Below are 14372 nucleotides of genomic sequence, written 5' to 3'. Positions count from 1 at the left end.
CCCAAGTACCACATGCTGTGCTGGCCACCAAAATTTGGCATGGTGGTACATGTCTGTAATCCCAGTGCTAGGGAGGCTGAGATAAAAGGATCACTACAAGATACATAGTGAGACCCTGTATCAAATGAATGAATGAATGAATAAAATTTTAAAAACTTTAAGTAAGATATGCTACTCCTTTGCTTACAATCCTCCAATGGTTCCTCATAATAAGCAGAATAAAACTAAAACAACTTTCCTTGGATTATAAATATCTAGCTCAAGCCTTCTAGAAATTTCCAACCTTATTTCACACTGCTTTCACCCACATCCACCTTGCTGTGCACATCAGTCTTATTTCCCTAACCTTTTCAGCTTTAGGGCTTTTTAAAGTATATCCTCTTCCTGGACTATTTCCTTTATAGCCCTGTCACATGATTGTTCCTTGTTCAGATCTTGACCAAAATATTATATAACATTCTGAAAGGCCTTCCCTTCGATCTAGAGTAACCAACTGTTCAATAATTTGCATAGTATTTATGAATATCTGGTTTTTTACTGGTTTACATATGTGCCTCTTCCACAAAAAGTAAGCACCCCAAGAATAAGAATCCAAATTAACTCAATAAACCTAACATACAGGGGCCAGGGAGATGGCTCAGCGGAATAAGCACTTCCCTGGCAAGTGCAAGGGCCTGAGTTCAATCCCTGGTTCCGCCAGAAAAAATTAAAAATAAATAAAAAATAAAATAAAATTTTAAAAACCTAACATGCAGTAAACACTTGATGAATAAATGCATAATGGTTTCTTTTCAAGGACTACACAATTAAAGACCAGTTAAATGCCATGCATCCTTATGATAGAACATTATCTATTTTAACTTGGGTTTCATACTGTATTTGTGTACAGGATGTATCTTTTTTTTTTTTTTTTTTTTTTTTTTTTTTTGCGGAACCGGGGATTGAACTCAGATCCTTGTGTTTGCCAGTCAAGCGCTTATCCTACTGAGCCATCTCCCCAGCCTAGGATGTATTTTCCAAGATGGCCACAACAAGTTTTCCCATCCTACATACTCGTTACATTACACTGAAAAAAATTTACATTGATAGTCCATCCCAGTAGTTTCACTGGTTGATGCTCTCTCCTCTGAATTTGGGCAGGCCAGTGACTATGGCAGAAGCTGTGCTTTATGACTTCTGAGCTCAGTGTGTGGTCCTCCTAGGCCATTCATTAGTGGAATCAAGCTGGTCTGCTGTGAGAAAGCCTACAGTATACATAAGTGCTTAGGCTGAGAGCTTAAGGAAGGTCAACCACCATCAGGTATAGGAGTGAAGAGTCTTTGAAGATGATTCTAGTCTCAGCCACCTTTTGACTGAAACTGCAAGACAGATTCCAAGCAAGAACTGATATGTTTCAGAGGCAACAGCGATGGTGGCGGTGGCATCACAGCACAGAAGCAGAAATGGGGGAGGGAAAGACTTTATTGATTCCAAACACATGGAGAAGTCCCAGGGCAGGGAGATGGGCGGATCCTCTGACCTGAGACAGGGAGCCTGAGACTATATGGACTTCTGCTAGGGGCGGAGCTTGAGGGGCGGGTTTAGTGACATATGAGCTGATTGGAGGCTCCCTTGTGTGGGCAGGAAAGGTCACAGAAGTTGTACCCAGGGCTGGAGTGGGGAAGGAGGAGGAAGTCGTCTTTGGGAAGGTAAGCTGTTGTTTTAAGGGCTTCAGCCATTTTGGATGACCACCATAATAATTCAGCAATTTTTTTTTTAAATTTATTTGTGTGCGTGCGTGTGTGTGTGTGTGTGTGGCCAGCTCAGCCCACCAGGGGGTGGGGCTAGCTGGCATGTGGTGCTGAGGGATTGAACCACAGTCCCTGTGCTTTGCTAAGCTTTTCTAAGTAGGTGCTTTAGACCACTGAGCCATCTCACTAGCCCTAATTCAGCAATTCTTACTAGGGCCATAACCTATCAAGAACTACCTAGCTGAACACAGAAAACCTTGGAGCCATAGAAGATATTGAAAGTATGGTAGCTTTACCCCACTGAGTTTTGTAACAGCATTAGAAAATCAAAACAATTTAAAGTTCAACCATGTAGAGACTCATAGAGACAATTATTTAAGGAAAAAAAAATCTTAAGAGTGGTTACTTCAAGTAATCTCAGTACTCTAGGGAAGCTGAAACAGGAGGAATAAAGTTCAATCCCGGTATAGGTAGTCTAGCAAGACCTTGTCTCAAAATAAAAAATTTCAAAAGGGTTGGGGATATAGCTCAGGACAAGGGCCCTAAATTCAATCCCCACCACACACACAAAAAAACCAAAGGTGTGATGGCACATGCCTGTAATCTCAGCTAACTGGTAGGCTGAGGCAGACAACTGACAAGTTTGATGCTAAACTGGGCAAATTGGCAAGACACTGCCTAAAAAAATAACAAAACAAACAGAAAACCTGTGGAGGACTACCTGGACAACTGTCTTTGAAAGAAGGGCAATCATCTCCATTTTGGCTAACCCTGGTCCTATTTCCATGTATTGATATGCACAGAGCTGGGTAGGGCTTTTCCTTATCAGATACTTTAATTGGCTTTAAGCAATGCAAATCATTCCAGCCAGGTGCTGATGTGTAGTCTTTGAAACAAAATGATAGGTCAGTGTTAACGTGCCCTGTATCTCCCAGAGAACCTTAGTGAGCTAGGCAGGGAGGAGAACTCTGCTCCACGTTGTCCCCTGGGATCAAGCCTCTAAATAAGAGGCTGACTTCTGGAGCATAAAAGACTGTATATCAGAGCTGAAACAATGACCCCAACACATTACATAATACCTCAAATTGTGTTACGCAGATTACTCCTTTGCATATCCTCCTTTCTGCATATTGTAGAGTTGATTTCAGACCACCTACCTAGCTCAGCTCACAGCACTCCCATATTTCCTGCAACTCCCATAGTGACTCATCTTTAAGCTACCTCCTTCACAAATTAATAAAACACAAGTTCAGCCCTGAGTTGAGGCTTTTGTTCCAGTTAACCATAATCCTAGCTAGAGTTAGGACCCTCTTGACTCCCCAAACTACAAATATGCCTGTTATGGTTTGTGTACAAGTGTCCCACCAAAGCCTCAAACAGTCATGGGGGTTTTGGAGTTTGTGATTGATTCTTGATCCAATGTTGGGGCTGCAGGTGTGAGTGCTACACTTTAGCCCCGGGGTGGGTAATTTGCATTACAATGTAAAAAGCGGAGAGAGCTAGTTAGCTACCAGAGCTGCTGCCACTCCCTTTGGTCTTTCGTTTGTCACTGCCTTCAAAGGTTGTTCCCTGCCTTGTAACAACTTTGCCTTGGAGCCAGCTGAGTATGAACTAAAACCTTCACTAACTGAGCTAAACAAACCTTTCCTTCTTTCATTTTGGGTGTCAGGTAATTGTCCTAACAACAAGAGAAAAGTAACTGAGACAATGCCATAGTATCTTTATTCTCATTATGGGTTGCACTGGAAGTGATAGACTGGAATGAACTTGTTAGAATTCCAACAACTTTTCTACAGAATTACAAATATAAACTTCTTGGACCAAGATGAGAACTGGGAAGGGCTCACCATAAAACCCACCTGGCATCTCTAGTCATTTCAGAAATGCAACAAAACCATGATGAGAAGGTAATTCACAGTAGAATGGCTATAATGTAAAAAGCAAATTTAAACATGTTGGTAAAATATGGAGAAATGGAAATATTCATACATTACAGTTAACCATGATGTAAAATGGTGCAGCCACTTAGAAAAGTTTGATTCTTCAAAATGTTAAAAATCTTATGTGACAAAAACACATACAAATGTTCATAGCAATATTATTCATGATAATGACAAATCAGAAACAACTCAGATGTTCATCAACTGATATAAAGATAAAATGTATTACAGCCATACCATTGAACCTTACTCACCCATAAAGGAAATGAAATACTGATTCTTACAACACGAACCTTGAAATGTCTATGTAATGAGAAGCCAGACATAATAGACTACATATTGTATGACTCCATTTATATAAAACATGCACAAAAGACAAATCCATACACAGAAAGACCAGTGGTTGACAGCTGAGGAAAGGAATGAGAAATGACTGCTACTGCTGAGGAAAGGAATGAGAAATGACCAGAGTGGGTGGTAAAAATGTTCGAAAATTCGATGGTAGAAATAAATGTATAATTCTTTCAAAATACTAAAAACAACTACTGATGCATGTAAAGGGATACATTTTATTATACAAAAATTACATCTCAGTAAGTGTTATTAAAAATTTAAAGCATGCCCTGACATTATAAAAAATCACTAACTCAGCTTGTTAAAATATTCAAATATCTTTAATTCTTATTTTTTTCCCTACTTAGGTGACCACTGTGTAATCTGCTGAGTGCAGGTGAAACCTTTGTCTTACTTCTATCCAGAAGAATTGGACAAAGGTGATACAGAGCTGTTATTCTTATAATTATTCCATCTCAGCTGACAGGAGAAATTCTCCTACTGGGTTACATGAAGCAAACAGCCATTCTGTTAACTGCCTATGGAGAAGATCATGTAAGGAAAGTATGGATCGCATAAGACCTCTGACAGACTGGAGGGCAGTGAAAAACTAGGGTCTGAATTTTGTCAACAACCTGAATAAACTTGAAGGAAATTGATGCTTCTGTAGTCAAAACTCTAGATGAGTATACAGTGCAGCTAACAATGTTGACTATAGCTTTGTAAAACCCCAATCAGAAGACTGGGTTCAGAACTGGACGCCTGACCTACAGAAACTGTGGTAAACACCCATATTTTTTATAAAACCAATATAACTACTGTTGACACATTCACTAACCTCTTAATTGGTATTCCTTCTTCCACAATATCTCTATACCTGTAGAGTTGTGACTGTCAGTTTCTTCTTATATTTCTAATGACTTCTGGCTTAAATATTTGGGGCACTGCTTTAACCATTTAACAGTTATATCCAAGAGGCACTCAGCAGCACATCTGTTTATATACTGACTATCCCAAGCATCAGTCAGGCAGGTATCATTTCAGTCAACTCTTGTATTGAATAAATTTGATACAACTATTTTATATTTCCTGTTACATTATCTTATAAAATTAACAAAAATATGCAAGTTTTGGTTAAACTGCATTTAAATACTTGGATTGGTAGTGGTTAATACTACCAGTAGTCAACACAGATTTCTCAAAAGTTGGGCCTTTCCTCCCACCACTCAGTAAGCAATCCTGTCACAATCCAATTATTCACATAATTGATTGGTAGTGGTTAATACTGCCATAGTCAACACAGATTTCTCAAAAGTTGGGGCTTTCTCCCCACCACCCAGTAAGCAATCCTGTCATGGCAGATAACAGCTTAGTTGTTCTTTAATTCAATTCTGACACTATCTACCTGAGGTAACTGCAGGTCCCATAGGTTAGGGCTCAAACAGACTCTTGAAGTCTGTCCCTATTTCTACTTTGGTGTCCTTACTTCCATTTTAGATGCCCCATTCACAAACCCCAAATTGCAACCTTACTTCTGAGCAACCAGATATAAGCTAGCATTTCTCATAGCTGTATTTGCTCAGGGCAATTACAAAACTTAGGGAAAACACTTATGGTTACCTGATTATTATTTCAAAAAAAACCCCAAAACACTACAAAGAACATATACAGGTGAAAAGATGGCTAGGGTAAAGTATAAGGGGAGGGGCACAGAGCTGCCATCCCCTCTCTGGAAGCAAGACCTTGCAAGAATCTTCATGTGTTCAGCTATTTTGAAGAAAGATAGGTAAAAAAATTCCTTTATGGCCAGCTCCAAGGGAGGAGAAAAATGTTAGTTGCTATCACCTGCCTTGGAGCATGAGTTAAAAGCCAATAACCAAGAATAAAAACCAAAAATATTTATCATAAAAATCAAAGATATGTTGGTTTACTATTTACTGTACATCAGGCATTTTGATTCTTTTGTTCAGATTAATAATATATCCTTTGGGAGTCGGCTTTGTCACTGTCTGTTCAACACCAAGAGGAAAACTGAGCTGACTATCCAGGCCAAAGGTGTATTTAGGGGAAGCAGTTATGGGCGCTATCGCTGTGGATTTTTATTTTATGTCAATAAGTAATCTATAAAGTGCCAGCATGGGAAAGAAACGGACAAAGGGAAAAACTGGTCCGGTTGATGATTCTTCTGAATCTTTAGAACCTATGTGCAGACACATTCGCAAAGGATTGGAACAAGGTAATTTGAAAAAGGCTTTGGTGAATGTAGAATGGAATATTTGCCAAGACTGTAAACTGGACAATAAAATAAAAGATCAGTCTGAAGAAGAAACTTCTTCAGTTTGGCTATGTCTTAAATGTGGCCATCAGGGTTGTGGCAGAAATTCTCAGGAGCAGCATGCCTTGAAGCACTACATGATACCAAGATCTGAGGCTCACTGTCTGGTTCTTGGCTTGGACAACTGGAGTGTCTGGTGTTACATGTGTGACAATGAAGTCCAGTATTGCAGTTCAGGCCGAATGGGCCAAGTGGTTGATTATGTTAGAAAACAAGCAAGTGTTACAACTCCAAAACCAGAGAAAGATAAAGGGAACATTGAACTTGAAAATAAAAAATTAGAAAAAGAAAGTAAAAATGAACAGGAGAGGGAAAAAACGGAAAACATGGCAAAGGAAAATCCTCCCAAGAATTCTGCTTCCCAGACTACAGTGAAAGGACTCAGTAATTTGGGAAATACATGTTTCTTCAATGCAGTTATGCAGAATTTGTCACAAACACCAGTGCTTAGAGAACTACTAAAGGAAGTGAAAATGTCTGGAGCAGTTATAAAAATTGAACCTCCTGATTTGGCTAACAGAACCCCTAGAAATAAACCTTGAACCTCCTGGCCTTCTGATTATAGCCATGAACCAGTTTCTCAATGAGATGCAGGAGACCCAGAAGGGAATTGTGACACCTAAAGAACTCTTTACTCAGGTCTGTAAAAAGGCAGTGTGGTTTAGAGGCTACCAGCAGCAAGACAGCCAGGAACTACTTCGCCATTTATTGGATGGAATGAGATCAGAAGAAAACCAAAGAGTGAGTAAAGGAATTCTTAAAGCATTTGGTAATTCTACTGAAAAACTGGATGAAGAACTAAAAAATAAAGTGAAAGATTATGAAAAGAAAAAATCAGTACCAAGTTTTGTGGATCACATCTTTGGTGGTAAACTAACCAGTACAATCATGTGTGATGAATGTAGGACTGTCTCCTTGGTTCATGAATCGTTCCTTGATTTGTCGCTTCCAGTTTTAGATGATCAGAGTGTTAAGAAAAGTATAAATGATAAAAATCTGAAAAAGACAATGGAGGATGACAGTAAAGAGAGTGAAGACGAAAAAGATAATGATAGCTACATGAAAGAGAGAAAGGATATCCCTTCAGGAACAAGTAAGCACTTACAGAAAAAAGCAAAGAAGCTAGCCAAGAAGCAAGCCAAGAATGAAAGAAGGCAACAAAAAATTCAAGGAAAAGTTCTTCATGTAAATAATATCTATACTGTTGACCAGCCTGAAGATAATGAGTGTGAGGCTGAAACATCACTTCAGGAAGAAATGGGTATTAAATCCACCAATATTTCACAAGAGGAAGTTGCTTATGAAGAATTTTGTGTTAATCAGAAAGATCTGAATGGCCAAGAAAAAGCAATAGGAAGCATAACTGATCATCAGAAAACCATAGAAGAAGTAGATATAATAAATGTCAACATGAATAATGATCTAGAGGATTTTACATCTTCCACTGACTGTGCTAGGACTTCAGATGGTGTCTGTCTGAAGAAAGGGAGCAGTGGTGAAGTGGACATTTCCAGTGATTTCAAACACCTTAACTTAAATGGTGCTCTTGAACCTGAAGAAATAGACATAGAGATTCTGAATGATGGTCATGTTCCTGTGACAAAGCTGTATGAGGTTGTTAATGAAGATCCAGAAACTGCTTTTTATACTCTGGCAAACAGGGAAGCTTTCAGTACTGATGAATGTTCAATCCAACATTGTTTATATCAGTTCACTCGTAATGAGAAACTGCGAGATGCAAATAAACTACTATGTGAAGTATGCACACGGAGACAATATAGTGGACAAAAGGCAAATATAAAAGGTGAGAGGAAGCATGTTTACACTAATGCTAAAAAGCAAATGCTAATTTCTCTTGCTCCTCCTGTTCTCACTCTTCGTTTAAAGAGATTTCAGCAGGCTGGGTTTAGCCTACGTAAAGTTAATAAACACATAAAATTTCCAGAAATCTTAGATTTGGCTCCTTTTTGTACTCTTAAGTGCAAGAACGTTGCTGAAGAAAATACTAGAGTACTATATTCCTTATATGGAATTGTTGAACACAGTGGTACAATGAGATCAGGGCATTATACTGCCTATGCCAAAGCAAGAAGTGCAAATAATCATCTCTCTATTCTTGTTCTTCATGGTGATATTCCACAAGATTTTGAAATGGAATCCACCAAAGGGCAGTGGTTCCACATCAGCGATACCCATGTGCAAGCTGTACTGGCAGCTAAAGTCCTGAGCTCACAAGCTGACCTCTTATTTTATGAGAGAATACTGTAAGGATAGTGTTTCTTCTGTAAGCCTTAATAGCTTTCTACAGTGGCTGTATTAACAATAAAAAAGTTAGGACTATAGATCATGTTCACATGACAGAAGAAATCGTATTTATAACCAAAGGGAACAATTCCTAGAAAATTCAGTGGGTTGTGTTTTTTTTATTCCTGCTTTGTTTCTGGAAATTTGAATTAAGTCCTCTGTGATTAGTATGTGGGTAGTGGGTCATGACAGTCAATAAACTTACTCCCAAAAAAAAAAAAATAATAATAATAATATATCCTTTGAATTCTATTTTTAAAAAGTCTCCTCTGCTTTCTTCCTGCTGTGTATGCTTGATATTATCTCTATTTTCACCTGTGTCATTTCCATTTTAGGTATTTCTTACATAAATCATACATACAGATGGAATTTGGACTTTTAATCCAGTCTGTCATTTAGCAAAACACTTCTGACACATTCACATATTTTATACTCATCGTTCTGTTTAGTTAGCTCAGTTAGTGGAGGTTTAAGCCCATACTTGACTGGCTCTACTTTATCTATTATCCATTCTACTTACTGTAATATACTTACATAACTGACTTGTATTTTTGTCTGTCTCTACCAGTTAAACTGCAAATTCAAGAAAAACCAAGAACTTTTACTATTTTTGTATCCTTATGTAGTCCTTAAAAGGTAAGCATAGCTAACAATCAAAAATATCATTTGAGGGCTGAATTAGATGGATAAATTATAAATCCATAACAAAGAGACCCTTATCCATTCTCTTGGAAATATCATAATATATACATGGCAGGAAGAAGAAAAGGCAGAACAGTCTGCTTTTAAAGTAACAATATACCTTAAACTTGTTTCCCACTTGCTCCATGTATTTCTGGAAAAAAAAAAACCCAACAAACTCATCTCCCAAAAGCAAAAAAAATGAGTCACACAAAGACTGAGAGATTTAGAAGAGAATCATTTGTGAAAGAGATGGGAACAATCTGACAGACAAAGGTGGACAAAAATTTCATCCCCAGACTCTAAGAGATGAAGCCAGCACAGAGTTCAATTTGGCTTCTGTAACATAAGTGTTTCTAAGGGCCAGCCAGATAGCTCAGCAGACTAAAGCACCTGCTTAGGCAGACGCAGGGACCGGGTTCGATCCCTCACGTGCTGTGCCAGCCCCCCCTCCCAGGGTGCACTGAAATGGTGGACTGAGACTGGGCATAGTGGGCATGCACCTGTTAATCCCAGCGCTTAGGACGCTAAAAACAGAGGATCACTATGAGTCCAATCTGTGTAATGAGACCCTGTAGGCTTGAACTAAATACAAAGAAAAAAAGCTTCTACAGTATAAATGAGAGGTTAGAAGAATAAGAAAAAAAGTCCAAAAACATCTTTAAAATTATGAAATACAATCACTTGTAATACTACTGACACAGTAATTTCTGTTTTTTCCTTCTATAACATTCTCATTTTCAAATGTTCATTCTTAAATTCTGTGGTCTATTAAATTTTACACAGCCAACATATCATTTGGAAGTATCTTTAAGTGGCTTGCCTCTGAAACAGGTTAAAAATGAAACCTGGGCCAGGGAGACAGCTCAGCAATAAATGCCTGCCTGGTAAGCACAAGGTCCTGAGTTCAATCCCCAGTACTATGGGGGGGGGGGGACCTATGCCTCTGGATTACATTAATAGTAATAAAAGAGATTCTGGAATGCTATGAGCATATCTCTCACTGTAAACTGAGTGAAATCATTCTGAGCAAAGATCACAAAGACAGAGAGATCAACAGAACAAAAAAAGTCATTTGGAAAACCTCTGTTATCAACCACTTTTGTGATCTAGCTCCAGCAGGATAAAGGAGGAGGATCCTAAACAAAACAAAATGAAAAAAAGACTGTTTGGATTGGGCTACACTGGAAACTACAGGGAGTGCTATATTCCGGCATAGAAGATACATGAACTGGAAGGAAAGCCTCTGGAAACTGATGCTGGAAAAGACTAAATTTAAGCTCATCCAGAGCAGCAGCCAGATGTTCCAAACATCCAGCCCACAGAAATATCTGCTACTGCAAGGGCTGGGCCATGAAGGTTGCTGATGAGGACTGGAAGTTCCCAAGACAAATACCAGGTTTCTTTTTAAGGGATGAAAAAAATTGAGGCAGCGGGGGTGTGGCACAGAGGAAGATCACCAATAGTTTAGGCATTATTTATTTATTTATTTTAGTTTTATATGCTGAATTTTTTAAATTTTTAACACTTCAAGTAAAGTTTAGGTGTTATTAAGGATAAAAAGAAAACTCAAGCCCCAAATCAGGCATTTTTTTCTTTTTTTCCTTTCATGAATCTGATAGTTTCCCTTTCTCATTCCCAACAGCTAATTTAAGCTTTGTAAATAAAACTAACACAAATGTTTAAAGTACAAGAAGAAAACAATATAAATTAATCAAATGCAAAAATGAGCCAAATTCCAGTATTAAAGATTAAAAAAAAAAAAAGGTAAAAACAAACAGGAATTGCTGAGATAACTACCAGTTCGGACAATACATGTTCATATGTTAAGATAATCCATCCAGGATACGGAACTAGAGGGCTAATTACGAGCCCAGCCCCACCTCCAGCTGAAGAATTACCCTGAGGCTTCCTAGAGCGGTCTAATAATCTGACACACAAGGGCAAAGGCCTCTCTCTGCTCTTCAACACTGTCCCCCCAACTCACTGTCCTGCTTCTAGCTTCCGGTTATGCAAGTGAAGCCAGCAATACAACGATGACATGCATCTCCCCAGGGTAGGTATGCCAACAGGGATCTCACCTTGTCACTGTCATCATGACAAATGTGGTCGTGATGGATGGACTGGCACTGAAAAGAAGCACCAACACTACCTACAAGAAAAAAAAGGAAGAAAAGTTAAAATGTGGTAATTCTGTATATTTACACTGTTTTACCTCCATTATCCCATCTAATCCTCAACAATCCTTGTAAGGAAGGCAGTTGGGATTATTATTCATGCATTTTTCATTGTTTGTTTGTTTTGTACTAGAAATCAAATTCAGGACCTTGTGCTTGCCAGGGAGGCACCTGTGCCACTGAGCTATATCCCCAGCTATTATTCATGCATTTTAACAAAAGAAAAAAAAAAAAAAAAAAAAAAAAAAAAAAAACACACGCTGATTCACAGCAGCAACAAGTGAAGTAGCAGATCTCAACTAAAACCCTGTCTTCAAACCCCTGACTCATCACTTCCTACCATATCAAAAGGGCTACTTTCAAGGTAAGAATTAGGGAACTTACATCCTTAAGGCAAACTCTTAGTTATAAAGAAAATAATTATACTTCTTTTCACACTATACACACTTTGAAGACAAAAATCTATATAAATTCTCACCTTATAAAAGCAACCTAATCTATAATCAAAATTTCAAATATTTTTATTATCTTAAATATGTATTTAATAAACACAACATTTGGGATTTTTTTTGTTTTGCTTTTTGAGACAATTCTCACTACACATTCCAGGCTGGTTTTGAACTCACTATATACCCTTGGCTGGCCTTGAACTCCGCAATCCTCCTTCCTCAGCCTCTTGATACATGTATGCCACCACATCCAGCTAAGAGTTGTTAATGTAAATAACTAGCCCCCAATAACAAGTGCTATAGGACAACTGTTACACTGATATAGGAAAGCAAACCATTATTCACTAAATGAATGGAATTACCCACTTAAAATTTTTTTATTTTTACCCTCACACCAGACACAAAATGATAGCTCAAATATCTATGTAACATTAAAAAGAATTATTTCAAGAAAACATAAGTTTTAAAAGATAGTCTTGGGATAAGGAAAGACTTTTAAAAGAAGATATTATATCTTAAGTCAGAAATGAAAAGTCAGCACACTTAACTCTGAACCCAAGGGTAATAAAACTGCATTTGCTCATGTATGAGATTTTGACTTTGTTAACTGGATTAAGAGAGCATGCCAGGGGCTGAGGAGATGGCTCAGTGGAATAACTGCTTCCCTGGCAAGCGCAAGGGCCTGAGTTCAATCCCGGGTTCCGCAAAAAAGAGCACGCCAGCTACCTTAGGTGAGGATAATGCTTATCATAGAAAGTACTGAACTGGAAGGAGGATTGCTTCAAGTTTGAGACTAGCCTGGATAACATAGTGAGTTCAACACTAGCCTGAACTACTTAGCAAGACCCTGTCTCAAAAAACAAAAACAATTTAAAAAATGCACATCAAAACCATAATCTTAAGTGAAATAACTCAGAAAAACAAGTTTTTTTAAAAAAGAAAGTATTGAATCGGTAATTTCTGCATGTAAAATTGTTCTCTGGAGAAGCACAATAAATATACAGAGAGAAAGCCATGTTTCTGAGTCTCCCTGAGAGTAGCTCATAATTAAACATGTCCTACTAATCCTAATCCTCTTCCTTGCAAAAGATTCTGAAAATTATGTTTATGAATTCTTGCAAAAGATAACTTCTCCTGTGGTAATTAAGCAGCCCTACACTCAACCAACATGGATGATATCTCTGTAAACCTTAGGTACCAGACAAACACTTCAGAAAGTATGAAGTACTTTCACAGACTCTCATTATCTTACTGATGAATTACTGTTTCTGTCCTACTACACTCCTGAATAAAGTGGTGCCAAAAGAGACCCATGATAGTTCTGTTAGTCTAACTGCACTAACACTAATTATAATTGAAAGATACTATTAAAATCAGAAATAATCTTACTAATCAACACAGGAATATAAAATAAAGTCACAGGAAACAGGATGTATGTACCATAGTGAATCATGTAACACAGTAGGGTCATCTTACCTATGGAAAGCCAAACTGATCCAATAAAAGAAAAATTAAAGAATTAGAAGTATAGCTCAGCGGTAGCACAAATGCCTAGCTAGTATAAATTAACCCTGGGTTCAATCTAAAAAAAGAAAGAAACATACAAAGATCAAGTATTAGACTAAAAGTGATTTTAGAGATTGACCATAATAGTTATTTCCATTTTTATTTTTTTCAAAATTAAGCTTGTCAATAAGCTTAACAAATGTTTGCTACTGAAATGTCAATTTTAAGGAAAATGAAGTACACTTGCCAAAATTGTACTATTATCAGTAAGAATAATATAAACAAAAGATTCCTTCTGGTACTGATTCTATTAACATATTCTAAATTCATAATTTGAGATAAATAATGACCCCAAACATTAAAATCTTCTGGGATTGTAAAATGACTATTCAAAACAAACTGATGGGGCAAAAAGGAGGGTCACTTAAGTTCACTTAAACTATAGATAAACTCATTCTCTCACCCCTTCCCATGTAGTTAACCATAAACCCACTTAGAAAAAAAAAAAACAGGGTCATAAACCAGGAACAAACAGAACAACTTGGGGAATAAGGCAAAAATTAAACAGTGCTGCCCCATGACAGGGAGATGGTCAACAGTGTTCAGGAAATGTAAGCTTTGTGGCCATTGTGTGATATTCTTGTAAAATTTCTAAAAGTAAGATGATGAGATATGGTTACTATGGAAACCTAAAAAGTATATAGCCTAGAGGTAAAGTCCAAAGGGGACCCACAATTTGGAAGTCCTGACCCAGAATCAGGGCATCTGTTACAAGCTCCCAATAAAAGCTTCCTTATTTCTTTCCACTTCTCTCTTCTTTTTTTTTTTTTTTTTTGGGGGGGGGGGGAAGGTGGCCTTATCTTCACTTGCTGTCATCTGCCACTACAAAGATCTTAAAAAAAAAAAAAACCAGCAAT

The 14372-nt window shown here is 37.7% G+C and overlaps 2 protein-coding genes across 3 annotated transcripts in view; one reads left to right on the top strand and one right to left on the bottom strand.

Moving 5' to 3' along the window:
• Nucleotides 1-14372, bottom strand: part of Rnf38 (ring finger protein 38) — a 147568-nt gene that overhangs the window by 77634 nt on the left and 55562 nt on the right. For both annotated transcript variants that reach the window (XM_023715928.1, XM_023715929.1), the window contains exon 2: nt 11405-11475. The gene's annotated coding sequence lies outside the window, so the exon portion shown is untranslated. The remainder of the gene's footprint in view (nt 1-11404; nt 11476-14372) is intronic.
• LOC101588600 (ubiquitin carboxyl-terminal hydrolase 16-like) lies at nt 6107-8844 on the top strand. The gene is given in 2 exon segments (XM_012514918.2): nt 6107-6849; nt 6851-8844. Coding segments are annotated over 2 exon segments (2466 nt in total). The 5' UTR covers nt 6107-6139; the 3' UTR covers nt 8607-8844.

The sequence above is a fragment of the Octodon degus genome, unplaced genomic scaffold, assembly GCF_000260255.1.
Source record: "Octodon degus isolate 3935 unplaced genomic scaffold, OctDeg1.0 scaffold00045, whole genome shotgun sequence".
Classification (NCBI taxonomy): Eukaryota; Metazoa; Chordata; class Mammalia; order Rodentia; family Octodontidae; genus Octodon; species Octodon degus.
The sequence above is the reverse complement of the archived record's forward strand: the minus strand, read 5'-3'. Positions and strand labels throughout refer to the sequence as shown.